Consider the following 16,144-nt stretch of genomic DNA (forward strand, 5'->3'; position numbering starts at 1 on the left):
CTGCGTGAGACAGTGCAGGGGGTGGCAGCCTTTTATGCAATGAGTTTTGTTGCTGGAATACTCTTCAATGGCTTATTTTAGAGGGTTTCCAAAATCTGAATCTAAAGACCCCACGTCTTTCTATTATACCAACACTTGCCTAGTGTGCGCCCCTCCCCCTTTCTACTGACGGTCTTCCTCATTTGGAGTGTAAGCACCATGAGGGCTGGAGTTTTTATACCTGCTTCTTCCCTACAGTGTTCTTGGCCTCTGGAACTGTGCTTCGCACACAGTAGGTACTCAGAAAAAGTATGTCTGCTGAGTGGCTGTCTGGAGCTGGCAGAGTCGGGCTTGCGTCACGGTCCAGAGCCCCGGGTCTGGCTCCCAGCCGCCAGAGTCCGGTCCTGGTTCTGCCACCTCCTCACTACGGATCTGGGTCCAGTTACGTGCAGTCCCTGGGCCTTTGTTTCCCGTTTGTAAAGTATGCGTCTTACGTTAGGAGGAATCTCACGCATTAACAGCTCTGAAGTCCTCAGGACGCTGCCAGGTGCAGGTCAGCACTCATGCGTGCAGCTGTCACTGTCATCTCCAGAGCCTCCTCCTGCCTTCTTCTTCCCAGTGGCCTCTGGCGTGCCGGGCGGCATAGGAGAGGCTGGGAAGAGGGGGTCAGGCACAGCCCCTCCCCCAGGAAGGCACACTGTGGGAGAGGTGGGTGTGCCCAGACTCTTTTATTTTTTATTGATTTCAGAGACAGGAAGGGAGAAAGAGATAGAAACATCAATGACAAGAATCATTGATCAGCTGCCTCCTGCAGCCCCTACTGGGGATCGAGGCCATAACCCTGGGCATGTGCCCTGACCAGGAATCGAGCTATGCCCTCCTGGCTCATGGGACCACGACCAACCACTGAGCCATGCGGGCTGGGCTAGATGTGCCCAGACTGTTTCCATGCAGAGCAGTGAGGGACGGAAGCCGAACGGCCCCGAGTGTAAACATTGATTCTCTGCAAGAACATCCGGTGAAAATGCCGCTGAGCTTTCCCAATAGTGCAGATTAGCAGCGCCTGTAACAAGTCCCATTAGGCGCCGGCACCAGGCGCGGCGGGACTTTCACACATTACAGAGAAACTGTAAGCTCCTGCCTCGTGTCAGACCCTGGCTGGGCACCGAGATGGGGAGGTGTGGCCTGAAGGAGCCACCGCCCGTGTGGGGAGCAGGTGGCTGGTTAGGGGGTTACAATGCAGGTGACCAGCCCTGGACAGAGACACAAACAGGCCTCGCAGGGCCCAGAGGACCAGAACACAAGTGCCTGACAATCAGGAGCGGCTTCTCGGAGGAGGGGCCGTTCTAGCCGATCCTGCTGAGTTTCGAGGGGCCCCCCGGAAAGGGGGAGAAGCATGAGTAGCAGGTGGGAGCCGGGAAGATGTGTGGCGTGTGTGGGAAGGAGAGACGTGTGGTCCGTCGGGCGGGAGTGGGACACCGACCCAGAGAATTACCCTGTGTCGCAGGCGGGTTTCTTGGGGCGCAGACGCTGGGTGGAAATTAGCAAGCAGGGGAGGGCCTGACGAGGGTGTGCCCTGGGGGCCAGCAGCTCGGACAGGGAGTGGTGGGAGGGACGCGGGTGGAGCAGAGCAGCAGCTGGCCGTGGTGTGGTCACAGTGAAGCTGCATCCACCCCGTGGGCCCTCCTGCTCGTCAGCGTTATCCTGAGCGAGGGCGGCAGGGCCTGGCGTTTATACCCCAACCTGGCCGGTCAGTGGCTGGGGCTGCCCCAGGCGTGAACCAGCGCACCTCTGTCTCCCTGGTGCCGGCACAGAGCCGGGCACAGTGGGTGCTACGTGTTAGCTCAAAAAATCACCCTTTTCCACAGGCAGCGTCATTGTTCAGCGAGACGGACAGCGAGCTCCCAGGTGCTGCTGCCCATAGCCCCGGGCGGGCGGACGCCGAGCTGTGCTGGACGCGGGCCGGCCCGGGGAGCCAGCTAACTCCACTCGTGTCTGCCAACAGCGAGAGTGGCCAAACACGAGAGGAGATTGTCAGCGGCAAGGAGGGGAGGGCGGGGCGTCAGCCATTAGTGAGAGGCAGGGAACCAGCGAGCAAGGCTCCCGCTCACTGAGCGTCCGGGGATTGTCGCGGCCACTCATTCCGGCACGTTATCACACCTGCAGCTGGAGCCGCGTCGGAGTACACCTGCCGCTAGCATTGCCGCGATTCTTCGCTGTCAGCAGTCCTCGGGCTCTTTCTCCCAGTGACAGGCAGACCCGCCATCAGGCCTGCGTTTCCTCCAGATGACGATGGCGACAGCAGTGACACGGGTCACACTAATGGCCGCGCCCAGGCTGCGTGTCCACTGTGTTTCAGGAGCTGTGCGAGGGCTGCTTCCTACGACAGTGCAGGATTCTCAGCTTCTTAAGACTGGGTTTCGTTCCTGGCTTGGTTCTTGACTCCTGTGTGGCTTCAGGCAGGTTCCTGAGCCTCTCTGATCCTCAGCTCCATCCTGTGTAAAAGCGCATGCTCGGCATCGCTACTGTGAAGGCGGACACCAACGCCTCCTCTCTCCCCCGGCGGGCAGAGGCCAGTCTTCTGACCCACACCCTGCGTGTCTTTCCCACGTTCACGGACTGCTGGTGGCTCCCTGCAACCGGCAGGACACGGTCCAGCCCCACACAATGACGCGAAGACTTCCTGCGCAGCTGCAGGGAGGGGGCTGGGAGTTGCCGCCCGCCCCCCTTAGAGGACCGCAGACTCACCGCCCAGCTGCTGGGAGAGCCGACGGCAGGCAGCGCTTTAGACTGGCCTCAGCCAAACAAAGCCACCCTGGCCTCGGCCACCCCTTCCGAGGAGGGAGGGGCTGTGCCTCCGCCCTGGGAGGGTCCAGCTCAGGGAGAGCAGGGGAAGTCTGGGGGGAGGCAGGGTGGTTGAGCTTGGATTATAGAAAGAGTTCACTCCACCACTTGCTAGATGATGTCATAACCTCTTTGGAGATGCACCAACCATGGGGAGAAGCAACAATAATGGGGGAGATGCACCAACAGTGGGGAGAAGCAACAATAATGGGGGAGATGCACCAACAGTGGGGAGAAGCAACAATAATGGGGGAGATGCACCAACAGTGGGGAGAAGCAACAATAATGGGGGGTGGCAACAACAGGCCTCCCGCCTCCGTAGACAGCTTTGGGATGGGGCAGATCTTCAATAGCTGGAGGATGAATCCTTTTAGCCCACCCTGGCCTCTGCAGCGTGTGTGCAAGCCGTTCCTGGAACGTGTGCACAGCGCTGCCCTGGGGCTGGAGCTACTCCTATGCTAAGAGCTGAAATTGACCAAAGTTGACTGCAATTTACCATCCAAGCCTTCTCCTGAACTGAGCCCTTCAACAGCCTGCAGAGTTCCAAAGTGGCCGCATCAGACGCCTCTACTGCATTTGCTGTCTAGATGGGAGGTAGATTCCCGGTGCTTCCTGCGCCACAAGCGTCCCAGAATTTTTTAAGCTGGGTAGTGACTACACACTTTATTTAATTGTTACTTAGCAGTTGTTACATATGTACATATACATATATGTGTGTGGGTGTATATATATAAATGAATATACATATATATTTAAATAAATAGAAATATATAGATTTATATAAGTATATATAAATCCATAGTATATATAAATTTATATAAATGTATTTCTGTTCTTTGAAATATGCTTAAATGACAAAAACTGAACAAAATTAAAATTAATTCTAAAAACTAGGTTTGAAAAGGACTAGTGATCTGTAATAGAAAGGACTTAGAGAAAGGGGTGATTATCATAGAACAACTCCAAGGTCCTTGTATGTTTTTAAGAAAGTAGAGATTTTAAATTCAGTGCCTTGTTAAGTACGGTTATTTGAAATTTAAATGTTTAGGCACTAAAAGAGTAGAAATAGGTTATAGAGTCAAAAGGGGAAATAAGGAAACTTAGCAAATCGAATTGACAGCAGAATGAAGGGGGGATGAAGAACAAAAGCATGGTAGATAGTGAGCACTGTCCAAAAAAGATAACAAAACATTCAGAATATATCAGCCACCATCGTAGGCATAAGCTCACTGAGCTCACCGAACAATACCCAAGCTCTCCATGTGGGTGGCTGGAAGCGCTGTGTACAGCCCAGCCGAGTGGCTCGGTTGGTTGATCATTGTTCTATGCACTGAAGGGTCACCAGTTTGATCCCTGGTCAGGGCACATGCTTGGGTCGCAGGTTCGATCCCCATGGGACACATAAAGAAGGCGGCTAATTGATGTTTCTCTTCTCTTCTCTTCTCTTCTCTTCTCTTCTATCCCCCTCCCTCCCTCCCCTTCCCTCTCTCTCTAAAAATCAATAAAAACATATCTTCGGGTGAGGATTTAAAAAAACAGCTGTGTATAGCCTATTTACAAGAGTTACAGTGAAAAACATGAGGAGAATGACAAAACTGAACATAATGGGATATAAACAGATATACACCCAAAAAAAGAATATAGGAAAATACTGATCTCGCAGCAAAAAGCATTTTTCAGGATAATGAGAATAACTACAAAACAGAAGGAAAGTTCACATTTCTGAACTCGGATGCTTTGGACATAAAACTGGACAATGTACAAAGCAAAACTCACTGGAGTCCCAAGGAAAACGAATGAATCAGACATTTGCCGGGAGCCTTCCCGCTGCTCTCATGAGCGGGCAGATCAAAGCGGCAGGAACTAACACACAAATTACAAGTCCAGCCGCTACACAGAAGTGCTCCCTGCAGGACACCAGCGGGGAGTCAGCGCTGGGCGGGAGGCGGCGTCTGCAGCATGCACACGTGTCAGAAGATCCGTTTCCAATAAATAACAGCTTCTGCAGACTCTGAGCAGGTCCAGCAGCCCGGTAGCTAAACGGGCAACGAACGCGACCGGGAGCGCACAGAGGACAAGGCCCAGTGGCAGACGGATCTGGGAGTGGACCAGCCTCTCATTATTATGGGCTCAGTCGTGTCCCCTCAAAATTCATATGTTGATGTCCTAGCCCCCAGGACCTCAGATCGCAGCTATGTTTGGAGAGCAGCTCTCTAAAGAAACAATGAAGGTTGCCCTGGCTGGTGTTGCTCAATAGTTAGGGCATCCGCCCGAGGACCTGAGGGTCACAGGTTTGATTCCTGGTCAAGGGCAGTACCTGGGTTGCAGGTTCAATCCCCAGCCCCGGTTGGGGTGCATGTGGGAGGCAACCGATCAATGTGTCTCTCTCACATCAATGTTTCTCTCTCTTTCTTTCTCTTTCTCTCTCTTCCCCCTGCCCTTCCACTCTCTCAAAAAATTAATGGAAAAAAATATCCTCAGGTGAGGATTAACAAAAACAATTTTTAAATAAAAAAAATTTTTTAAAGAAACAGTTAAGGTTGAATTAGGGTCACCATGGGGCCCTAACTCCAGCTGATTGGTGTCCTAAGAAGAGGACATTAGGACACAGACGCACACAGAGGGACCGCGTGTGCAGGGGGAGGTGGTGTCCACAAGTCGAGGAGAGGCCTCAGGAGGAACCACCCTGCTGACATCTTGGCCTCAGACCCTGAATCCGAGGCTGGTCCTGTCTCTCCCTTTGCTGCGCATGCCGGGGACGCCAGAGTCACGGCGTGGCCAGTGCTGGGAAGCTCACAAGATCTTTGGCATGAATTGGACTATTTTCTCCTGCTTCCATTTTCTTGAGTTCCTTTTTTATTTTTGACCTAATCTGTGGCTCCCATGTTTTCAATTTTATTGCATTACTAGAGGCCCAGTGCACGAAATTCCTGCACTGGTAGGGTCCCTAGCAGCTGCCGGCTGAGTACTCACTCCCTTCCCCTGGCCAGCCCCGCCCCCTGGTCGAACTCCCAGACGACCTCCTGGTCAAGGGGACAATTTGCATACTACGCTTCTATTACATAGAATATGCATTTTGCAAGTCATGTTTAATTTTTCTTGGAACAAGTTAATAAATTAATGTTTTTTATTTGTTTTATTTTTATGTTTTTAAATATATTTTTTACTGATTTCAGAGAGGAAGGGAGAAGGAGAGAGATGGAAACATCAGTGATGAGAGAGAATCATTGATTGGTTGCCTCCTTCACGCTCCGGGATCCAGCCTGTAACTCGGTCATATGCCCCGACCAGAAATCGAACTGTGACCTCCTGGTTCATAGGTCAACACTCAACCACTGAGCCACCACGGCTGGGCAATTAATGTGTTTTAAAAGCAGACATTGGGTCCTTCGTGCTGGTCTGTGTCAGTGTCCAGGCCCGGATGGATACCTTTCCCGCTCCCTTGGTCTGCGCTCCTCACGGTGAGCCTCCTCACCCAGCCCGCCATGCCAGCGCTCCGGGCAGGGAGGAGGTTTCTCACGGTGACCTGCCCTTCCAGGACCGCGTGCAGCACGGGAACGTGATTGTAACTGCGAATGGAGCCGTGGCACCAAGGCGGGGGCCAGCGCAAGCTTCAGCGAGAAACGAGAGGGCGTTCTCTGTCCCCCGATAATAGCCTCGAGTCTCTGGGGATGAATGCAGCCCGTGGCCCGGGCGGAAAGTGGGGGTGCAGCAGGAAGCAGCCGAGCCGGGCTGTGGCGCTCATCATTGCTCTTTGCATCTGGCCTTCCTCTTCAGCATGCATCCCAGCCTGCTCTCCTGAGAGCTCCCGGAGCTCAGCGCTCAGATGGAATGCGGGATGAGAGCCCTTTGACGGGAGCTGGGAGCGGGGAGCGGGGAGCGGGGAGCGGGGTGCAGCTACAATATGAATGTAATGGGCGCGAGTCCGCCAGCTGCTAGAATACAAATCGAGCACCTGCGGGAGGCACGTGATAGCTGATGGCTGTCATTTCTTTGCAGCGTCTCAACACTTCTCTCCACTGGCAAGTGGAGAGGGGTATCAGCTCAGGCTCCGTCAGCTCCAGGGCACAGTAGCTTATGTCAGAAAGCACCGTCATGGCGACCTGGCTGGTTATCCAGTGGTTAGAGCATCAGCCCGTGGACCAAAGGGTTGTGGGTTCGATTCCGGTCAAGGGCACCAACCTCAGTTGCAGGCTCGATCCCTGGCCCCGGTTGGGGCGTGTGCGGGAGGCAACCATTGATGTGTCTCTCACGTCGATGTTTCCCTCTGTGTGTCTCTCTCCCCCTCCCCTCTGTCCCTCCCACTCTCTCTAAAAATCAATGGAGAACTTATCCTCGAGTGAGGATTTTTAAAAAGCACAGACATGGCAGTCATTGCCATTTTGAGGACGGAAGAGCCCACATACCGAGCCCGAGGACAGCCTTAAACAACCGTGACATGGACTCGCAGTGTCATAAAGGGGTGCCCCGTCCCAGACAGAACCGAGGCCCGGGGGGCACCCCGAGACCTGATCACAATGGCGGGCGTTGTCCTGGAAACTTGGGCCCAGGTCTGGTGTCTGTCAGTTTCCTGTTGCTTTGGGGCGGGGGGGGGGGGGGGGGACCTTAAACTGAATGAATGGCTTACATCACAGCCGTCTTGCTATCTCGTGCTCTGTGAGTGGATTGGGCTCTGCTGGGCAGTTCTCCATGTGGCATCAGCGGGGCTGCCCTGGGACACCCAGATGTCCAGGTGCTCACCCCGCGGCCGCCACCCCGTCCCCCCCCCCCCCCCCCCGGCTGCTCACCTGAGGCTGTGACCAGCGCACCTTCTCCTTCTCCTGGCTTCTCCCCAGGGCTGGGGCTCTGGCCAGTTTCCGAGAGGCAGGAAGCAGGAGCTGCAGGTTCCCTGAGGCCTGGCCTTGGAATTGGAAGAGCATCACTGGACCCAGGGGTCGCAGAAACAAGCTGGCTGTGGGGAGGGCATGTGTGTGGGGAGCGTGTGTGTGTGTGGGGGGGGGGAGTGCGTGTGTGGGGAGCGCGCGTGTGTGTGGAGCACGTGTGTGGGGGGAGCGTGTGTGGGGAACGTGTGTGTGTGGGGAGCACGTGTGCGGGGAGCGCATGTGTGTGGGGAGTGCGTGTGTGTGGGGAGCACGTGTGCGGGGAGCGCGTGTGTGTGGGGAGCGCGTGTGTGTGTGTTTGGGGGGAGCGCGTGTGTGTGGGGAGCGCGTGTGTGTGGGGAGCGCGTGTGTGGGGAGCGCATGTGTGTGGGGAGCGCGTGTGTGGGGAGCGCGTGTGTGGGGAGCGCGTGTGTGTGGGGAGCGCATGTGTGTGGGGAGCGCGTGTGTGGGGAGCGCATGTGTGTGTGTTTGGGGGGAGCGCGTGTGTGTGGGGAGCGCGTGTGTGGGGAGCGCGTGTGGGGAGCGCGCGCGTGTGTGTGTGTGTGTGTGTGGGGGGAGCGCATGTGTGGGGAGCGGAGGAATTGTTGGGGGGGGGCGTGCATCTCGGGAGACGGTGCCCGCCCGTCCCGCAGACACTGAGCTCACACATCTACTGAAGACAAGCGACTACCGCCTACCGTAAGGGCCACTGTCTGCCAGCGCCGGGGCCAGTGCCATGGCTGTCCCCCGGCCTCAGTTTGTGCAGCGGGGAAGGGGCACCGGCGTCCTCTCCCCCCTCACGGCTCTGCCCCCTGTGCTGCAGGTACTCCTTCCAGGACGAGGAGGACATGTTCATGGTGGTGGACCTGCTGCTGGGCGGGGACCTGCGCTACCACCTGCAGCAGAGCGTGCACTTCCCCGAGGGCGCCGTGCGGCTGTACATCTGCGAGCTGGCGCTGGCGCTGGAGTACCTGCAGCAGCAGCGCATCATCCACAGGTGAGGCTGCGGGCAGCGCGAGGGCCTGCGGGATCGGCTGCAGGGGTGTTTTCCACGCAGGGTGTGCGGGAGCCGGCTGCAGGGGTGTTTTCCCACACTGGGTGTGCGGGATCGGCTGCAGGGGTGTTTTCCCACGCGGGGTGTGTGGGAGCCGGCTGCAGGGGTGTTTTCCCACGCGGGGTGTGTGGGAGCCGGCTGCAGGGGTGTTTTCCCACGCGGGGTGTGTGGGAGCCGGCTGCAGGGGTGTTTTCCCACGTGGGGTGTGTGGGAGCTGGCTGCAGGGGTGTTTTCTCACACTGGGTGTGCGGGAGCCGGCTGCAGGGGTGTTTTCCCACGTGGGGTGTGTGGGATCCGGCTGCAGGGGTGTTTTCCCACGCGGGGTGTGTGGGAGCCAGCTGCAGGGGTGTTTTCCCACGCGGGGTGTGCGGGATCGGCTGCAGGGGTGTTTTCCCACACTGGGTGTGCGGGAGCCGGCTGCAGGGGTGTTTTCCCACACTGGGTGTGTGGGATCCGGCTGCAGGGGTGTTTTCCCACGCGGGGTGTGTGGGAGCCGGCTGCAGGGGTGTTTTCCCACGCGGGGTGTGTGGGAGCCGGCTGCAGGGGTGTTTTCCCACGTGGGGTGTGTGGGAGCTGGCTGCAGGGGTGTTTTCCCACGTGGGGTGTGTGGGAGCCGGCTGCAGAGGTGTTTTCCCATGGGGTGTGCGGGAGGCCACTGCAGGGGTGTTTTCCCACGGGGTGTGCGGGAGCCGTCTGCAGGGGTGTTTTCCCACGGGGTGTGCGGGAGCCGGCTGCAGGGGTGTTTTCCCACAGGGTGTGCGGGAGCCGGCTGCAGGGGTGTTTTCCCACGGGGTGTGTGGGAGCTGGCTGCAGGGGTGTTTTCCCACGCGGGGTGTGCGGGAGCCGTCTGCAGGGGTGTTTTCCCACGGGGTGTGCGGGAGCCGGCTGCAGGGGTGTTTTCCCACGGGGTGTGCGGGAGCCGTCTGCAGAGGTGTTTTCCCACGGGGTGTGCGGGAGCCGTCTGCAGGGGTGTTTTCCCACGGGGTGTGCGGGAGCCGTCTGCAGGGGTGTTTTCCCACGGGGTGTGCGGGAGCCGTCTGCAGGGGTGTTTTCCCACGGGGTGTGCGGGAGCCGTCTGCAGGGGTGTTTTCCCACGGGGTGTGCGGGAGCCGTCTGCAGGGGTGTTTTCCCACGGGGTGTGCGGGAGCCGCTGCAGGGGTGTTTTCCCACAGGGGGTGTGCGGGAGCCGGCGGCGGGCGAGGGCGTTTCCCACTGGTGTCCTTTAGTTCTGACAGTGCATGGAGACCATAAAAAGTAGCGCACTTCAGTCCTGCTCACCGTGACCTGCCTCGAGGCGCAGGCCCACTGCCTGTCACAGGGGGACCTGTGTGGTCCCTGCTGCCGGGCTGGTGCCTTTGGGAGGCTGGTGTGTTCTGTCCCTCCCGTCCCAGTTACAGCGACCACGTGCGGTGAGGTGGGGGGACGGGTTCTGCTCTGTCCCTCTCCGACCTCCCCCCAGGAACCCACGCCAGGGATCTCGGAGGGTTTCTTCCTGGTGGGAGCTGCAAGGCTGTGGGGATAGGATGATAGCCTCAGGCTGCTGTGAGGATGGGAGATAACGGAGTGCGTGCCTCATTTGGGGTGTCCTGTCCCCGTCACGGGGTCCATTTGTTGTGTTTCCCCATCACTTCCCTTCTCGGAGAGTCTGGCAAGGCAGATAAAAAAGACTGAAATAGTCATTAAGTAAAACCCAGTTTGTGTCCATCGGTTATGCTAATATGCATGCTTACAAGTTCTTTGGTTGCTATCTACGCCCCCCCCCCCCCCACACACACACACCATTTGTAGGGGCTTGCCCCGGTGGGAATGTCTGGGAGGGGCGTGTCAGGCAGGGAAAAAGGAGACATATGTAAAATTTTAGACAATAAAAAAAAAAGGAAAATAAAAATAAATAAAAGAGGGAAAAAACACACCGAGTGTGGAGCCTGCTGTGCCACTTGCTGTCCGAGTCAGAGGAACGAGCTTGGAGGCCCCTTCAGGCCTCGTTTCCTTGATCTCCGCGACGAGACGAGCATGCGCCGCTCCCGGGCTGGTGTGGAGGCGAGATGAGATGCCGTCTAAGATGCTTAGTGGCTCGGAGGTGCAGGGGCCATGAAGGGCCTAGTCCCCTGGCCCAGGTGGCAACTCACGTGGCATCAGACGTACCTGACTTCTCCGTGGCCTCTTTGGGAAGTTTTGCGTTGAGTAGCAGGGCCTGGCATTTCACAGAGCTGGACTCGGGTCCGAGCGCTGACCTTGTCTTTGTTGAAGTTGAGGCCAAGTTCCCAGGCTACTCAGTCTGGAAGGCAAATCAGGGTGAACAGTATCGACAGTGGCCCCGGGGATGGCTGCCGTGGCACACGGACCGAGGGACAGGTTCCAGCAGGTGCCTACGTGCGCCACACCATTCACGCCTCACAACCGCCGGGTCTGCTGACCCCACTCGCGCTGCAGACGGGCGCGCAGATGCGGCAGATGGTTCGGAGCGAGAGCACGGAAAAGCGAGAGGACAGTGGACTGACCCCATGAGAGAGAGATGAGCTCCGGAAGGGCTTGCATTCGGGGAAGAAGGACAAGGGGTTGGGAACAGGGCACCAGCAGGAGAACAGGGGGTGTGGAAGCAGAGGGTGGGGCGCGGGTTCTGGGGAGTTGGATGAATGAGTAAGGCTGGAGCTGCCGGGCCCTGGCCCCCTGGGTCCTGCCACCTCCATCCGGTAGTTCATCTCCTGGAAGCCCTGGTGCCGTCCGTTCTCGCCGCAGGAGCCTTGACGCTCGGGGCCAACAGGTGTCGAGCCCCGCGCCTGGTTCTGCATTTGAGATATTGTCACCTCGTCTGTATTGGCGTCCTACCGAGGAAATTGCCCTTAATCTAATGTTCCTTCCTCTGCGAGACCCACAGATCCAGAGTGTTTAAAAAGGAGAAGATGAGAGTCTGCTCTCATGTTTCTGGGTCAAGAGACTCTTTAATAAGATTCGGCTTCGCTCCTGTCATTACAATAATAACCGCATCTCCCCGCCTGGAGCCCAGTGCCTCAGCGGGAGAGGGGGGTCCGCAGACTCGCTTCCCGCTCTCCCCGAATCCACGTGGACCCCTCAGGCGCTTCTGCTGTGGCGCTGAGCTTCGGCCCTGAGCCCCACAAAGTGAAGGTTGGCTTTAGCACAGCGGAGCCCCTTCAGGACCTGAGACCCGAGGTCCGGACCCGAACCCTCATCCCTCCCGTCCGAGGTCCGCAGACCTCCAACCCTCATCCCTCCCGTCCGAGGTCCGCAGACCTCCAACCCTCATCCCTCCCGTCCGAGGTCTACAGACCTCCAACCCTCATCCCTCCCGTCCAAAGTCCGCAGACCTCCAACCCTCATCCCTCCCGTCCGAGGTCTACAGACCTCCAACCCTCATCCCTCCCGTCCGAGGTCCGCAGACCTCCAACCCTCATCCCTCCCGTCCGAGGTCCGCAGACCTCCAACCCTCATCCCTCCTGTCCGTCCAAGGTCCGCAGACCTCCAACCCTCATCCCTCCCGTCCGAGGTCCGCAGACCTCCAACCCTCATCCCTCCCGTCCGAGGTCCGCAGACCTCCAACCCTCATCCCTCCTGTCCGAGGTCCACAGACCTCCAACCCTCATCCCTCCCGTCCGAGGTCCACAGACCTCCAACCCTCATCCCTCCCGTCCGAGGTCCGCAGACCTCCAACCCTCATCCCTCCCGTCCGAGGTCCGCAGACCTCCAACCCTCATCCCTCCTGTCCAAGGTCCGCAGACCTCCAACCCTCATCCTCCCGTCCGAGGTCCGCAGAGCGACCGAGTGCTCTCCGGATGCTGAGCGTTTTGCTCGCCCGATTGGGAGACGGGACGGGAACTGAGTGGGGTCGGCCCGCGGAGCCAGGAGGTGCTTTTGGAGGCGACAGCTTTGGAGCTGAGACTTGAAGCAGGAGTAGGTGGCACCTGGGAAACGGAAACAAGACGGAACCTCCGTTTCTGAGTGCTCGGGGGTATCACTTGCCCATCCGCCTGGGTCAGAACCAGTAGGATAGACACATGCATCGTGTACAGATTACAGAGGCGGCAGCTTCCAGGAGCTGCAGGGGAGTCCTCACAGGGGGCATCCAGAAGAGTTGCCACGTAGCTCCTGTCTAGCACCCAGCCAGCGCCCAGCCAGGGCCCAGCCAGGACCCAGCCAGCACCCAGCCAGGACCCAGCCAGCGCCCAGCCAGCGCCCAGCCAGCGCCCAGCCAGGGCCCAGCCAGGGCCCAGCCAGGACCCAGCCAGAACCCAGCCAGGACCCAGCCAGCGCCCAGCCAGGGCCCAGCCAGGACCCAGCCAGGACCCAGCCAGAACCCAGCCAGCGCCCAGCCAGGGCCCAGCCAGAACCCAGCCAGGACCCAGCCAGAACCCAGCCAGGACCCAGCCAGCACTCAGCCAGCGCCCAGCCAGCGCCCAGCCAGCGCCCAGACAGGGCCCAGCTACAGCCCAGCCAGCACCCAGCCAGGGCCCAGCTACAGCCCAGCCAGAACCCAGCCAGGACCCAGCTACAGCCCAGCCAGCACCCAGCCAGGGCCCAGCTACAGCCCAGCCAGCACCCACCAGGGCCCAGTCAGAACCCAATCAGAACCCAGCCAGGACCCAGCCAGCACCCAAACAGGGCCCAGCCAGCACCCACCAGGGTCCAGCCAGGGCCCAGCCAGCACCCAGTCAGGGCCCAGCCAGCGCCCAGCCAGGGCCCAGCCAGAACCCAGCCAGCGCCCAGCCAGGACCCAGCCAGAGCCCAGCCAGCTCAAGACCCAGGGGGGTGGTATTTCAGTTCAAGTTCAAAGGCCGTCGGCTTGCAAACAGTTCTCTCACAAGGGGGAAGGTCAGCCCTTTTGTTCAATTCAGACCTTTCACTGATGGAGGAGGCCCGCCCACATTAGGGAGGGCGACTGCTCTACTCAGCACTGATTTAAATGTTAGTCTCATTCAAAACACCCTCACAGACATCCTGGAATAACGTTTGACCAAATATCTGGGCACCTGTGGCCCAGGCAAGTCGATGCATTAAAATTACCCATCACACCATCTACTCACAATCCCCACTAGGGTGGCTGGTCTGGGCGTTGAGCTGGAATTGTGACTGGTGGCGCCGAGATCTGGGGCGACCCCGACTGCACAGCAGGCGACAGCTCCATGGTCTTTCCTGCTCCTGATGCTTCAGCCTCGGACGGTGCCTTGCTGGGCCCTGCCTCCCTCCGACGTGGAGCGACTCCGCTGGTCAGCGATTTGGAAAGACTGACCAGCCACGCCTGCTCGGCTCCGCCCTCTGCGCTGTGCATCTGACCCTGCAGCTCCTCTCCATGTGGACGGACCCTCCTGGCCCCGAGTTGCCCGTAGCAGATGGCTCTCTCCTGGTTCCCAGGCCCAGGTCCCAGGCCCTCGGCCCTCCTGCAGAGCCTCGCCCTCCGACTGACCCTCTCCCAGCAAGAAAGCGGACATGTAGACCTCTAGCTGTGCTTTTGTTTTATTCCTCCAAGTCATCTCACTCAGCTGGGAAGATTGGCGCTGTTTGCCTTTGCTGTCCACTCAGATACCCCGACGTTACACTCAGGTTACTAAGAGGTGAGCTGTGGAGGCTGAAGTTCAAGATAATCTGGAGAAAGAAGATTCCCAGAGCAGCGGAGAAAGTGTTGATGAAGGAAGTCAGAGGCCCAGGGCCAAGCCTGGACCTGAACCCCCGCACAATGACAGAGGCGGAAAGGGGCGGCAAAGGACCAGGCAGGGGAGATCCCAGCTGCACACACAGCCGCTCACGGGACAGGAGCTTCTGGAAGATGGGGGTGGGGGACAGAGATCCACGTTTCCCAACTCACCACCACCCCAAGGTCCAAGCCCAGGGCACATCCTGCATCTGTCCATCCCCTGAGTGAGCCGGTCTGCAGAGAAGCAGTACCAGTAGGTCTCACACGTCTGGGCAGCCTGTGGCCCAGTTCCAGGGACACAACATTGACCGTCACAAGCCCTAAGTCCATGACTGTGTCCTTGTAAGAGACAGGAAAGGACGCACGGACACACACAGGCGAGAAGGCCATGATGACAGACAGAGGCAGGGACTGGCATGACGTGGCCACAAGTCAGGGAATGCTGGAGGCGCCAGGAGCTGGAGGAGGCGGGAAGGACCTGCCCCCAGAGTCCCAGGAAGGAGCTGGGCCTGCCCCCACCTGGACTTCGGCCTCCTGGCCTCCAGAACTGGGAGAGAATATACTTCTGTTGATTTAAAACATCCAGTCTGTGACAGTTTGTCACAGCAGCCCTAGGAAATGCAGACCTTTATCATTTTCGCCACACCTGCATACTCCCCACATGATCCTGTCTGATAATAGACAAATAGAAGGTAATTGACCGTACCTTCGCTACGCCTCCCATTGGCTAATAAGCTAGATATGCAAATTAACCGCCAAAAAAGATGGCGGTTAATTTGCATATATAGGCGCGAAGTGGCTGAGTAAAGACTGAAGGCGGCTCTGACCGGAGCGAAGGCCTGGGTCCCGGGAGCCGGAGGAAAACCAGTGCCAGCAGCCAGGGTGAGGGAAGGCCTATTTCACGAATCTTTTTGTGCAACAGGCCTCTAGTCTATACTAATAAAAGAGTAATATGCTAATTAGATCAGATGTCCTTCTGGACAACCTTCCAGACTAAGCTGGGGCTGCAAGGGAAGCCCGGGCCCCGGGTGCCAGGGGGAAGCCGGTGCCAGCAGCCGGGGAAGGAAGGCCTACTCTTGCACGAATTTCGTGCGTCGGGCCTCTAGTCACTAAAATGACATTCTGGAGTAGACTCCGAGCATTTTGCTAAGATGCACTGGTTTCAAAACAACACTTTGCAGTAGGCCTTTACAGAGGAAATAGCTTTGTCTGTCACAAATGTAGGTAACCATGAAAGTCAACACAGTGAAACCAGAATGACATTGCGAAGTGCTAGCTCGCGTGTGGCCTGCGGAAGGGAGGGCTCCCGTTCTCTGCTCTGTGAGGAGGGAGATTAGCAGGTGTCCACGTTGAAGAGACACTGGAATCCAGCTGAGACGCGGCTTGGACCTAATGGGACCCTCCGGAGAACAGTGTTCTCATCCCAGGATCCCGTGCGGCAGAATGAGGTCCTGTGTGCTTTCCGAAGTCACCACCCAGCATCCGTGGTCCTCGCCATCTCACTTCGTGAAATCAGGGCGCCTGTCCCACTGCTCCCCAGCCCTCCGCCACCTCCAGCCTGCTTGTCCCGCCTCCTGGCCCACGCCTCTCTGATCTCATTGGCTGTCCCGCCTCCTAAGTTCTGTGCAGTTCACAGGGACACCCCTGTCCCCCCCACTGAGCCTCCGCACAGCCGGGCCCAGGGCAAGTGCGTCCTCTGTGAGCACCCAGCCCTCCTCTCTCCCCGCCCTCCCTCTCTGGACTCCCGCCATCCGGATGTTG

The 16,144-nt window shown here is 58.2% G+C and overlaps 1 protein-coding gene across 1 annotated transcript in view; it reads left to right on the top strand.

Moving 5' to 3' along the window:
* The window catches only part of STK32B (serine/threonine kinase 32B), a gene marked incomplete at both ends in the record, with an annotated part of 124,443 nt that overhangs the window by 83,464 nt on the left and 24,835 nt on the right, over window positions 1-16,144 (top strand). Inside the window, one exon of the mRNA XM_081082333.1 lies at window positions 8,506-8,679. Coding sequence (XP_080938459.1) covers window positions 8,506-8,679 — 174 coding nt within the window. The remainder of the gene's footprint in view (window positions 1-8,505; window positions 8,680-16,144) is intronic.

This window comes from Myotis nattereri, assembly GCF_964212035.1.
Source record: "Myotis nattereri genome assembly, chromosome: 1".
Taxonomy (NCBI): domain Eukaryota; kingdom Metazoa; phylum Chordata; class Mammalia; order Chiroptera; family Vespertilionidae; genus Myotis; species Myotis nattereri.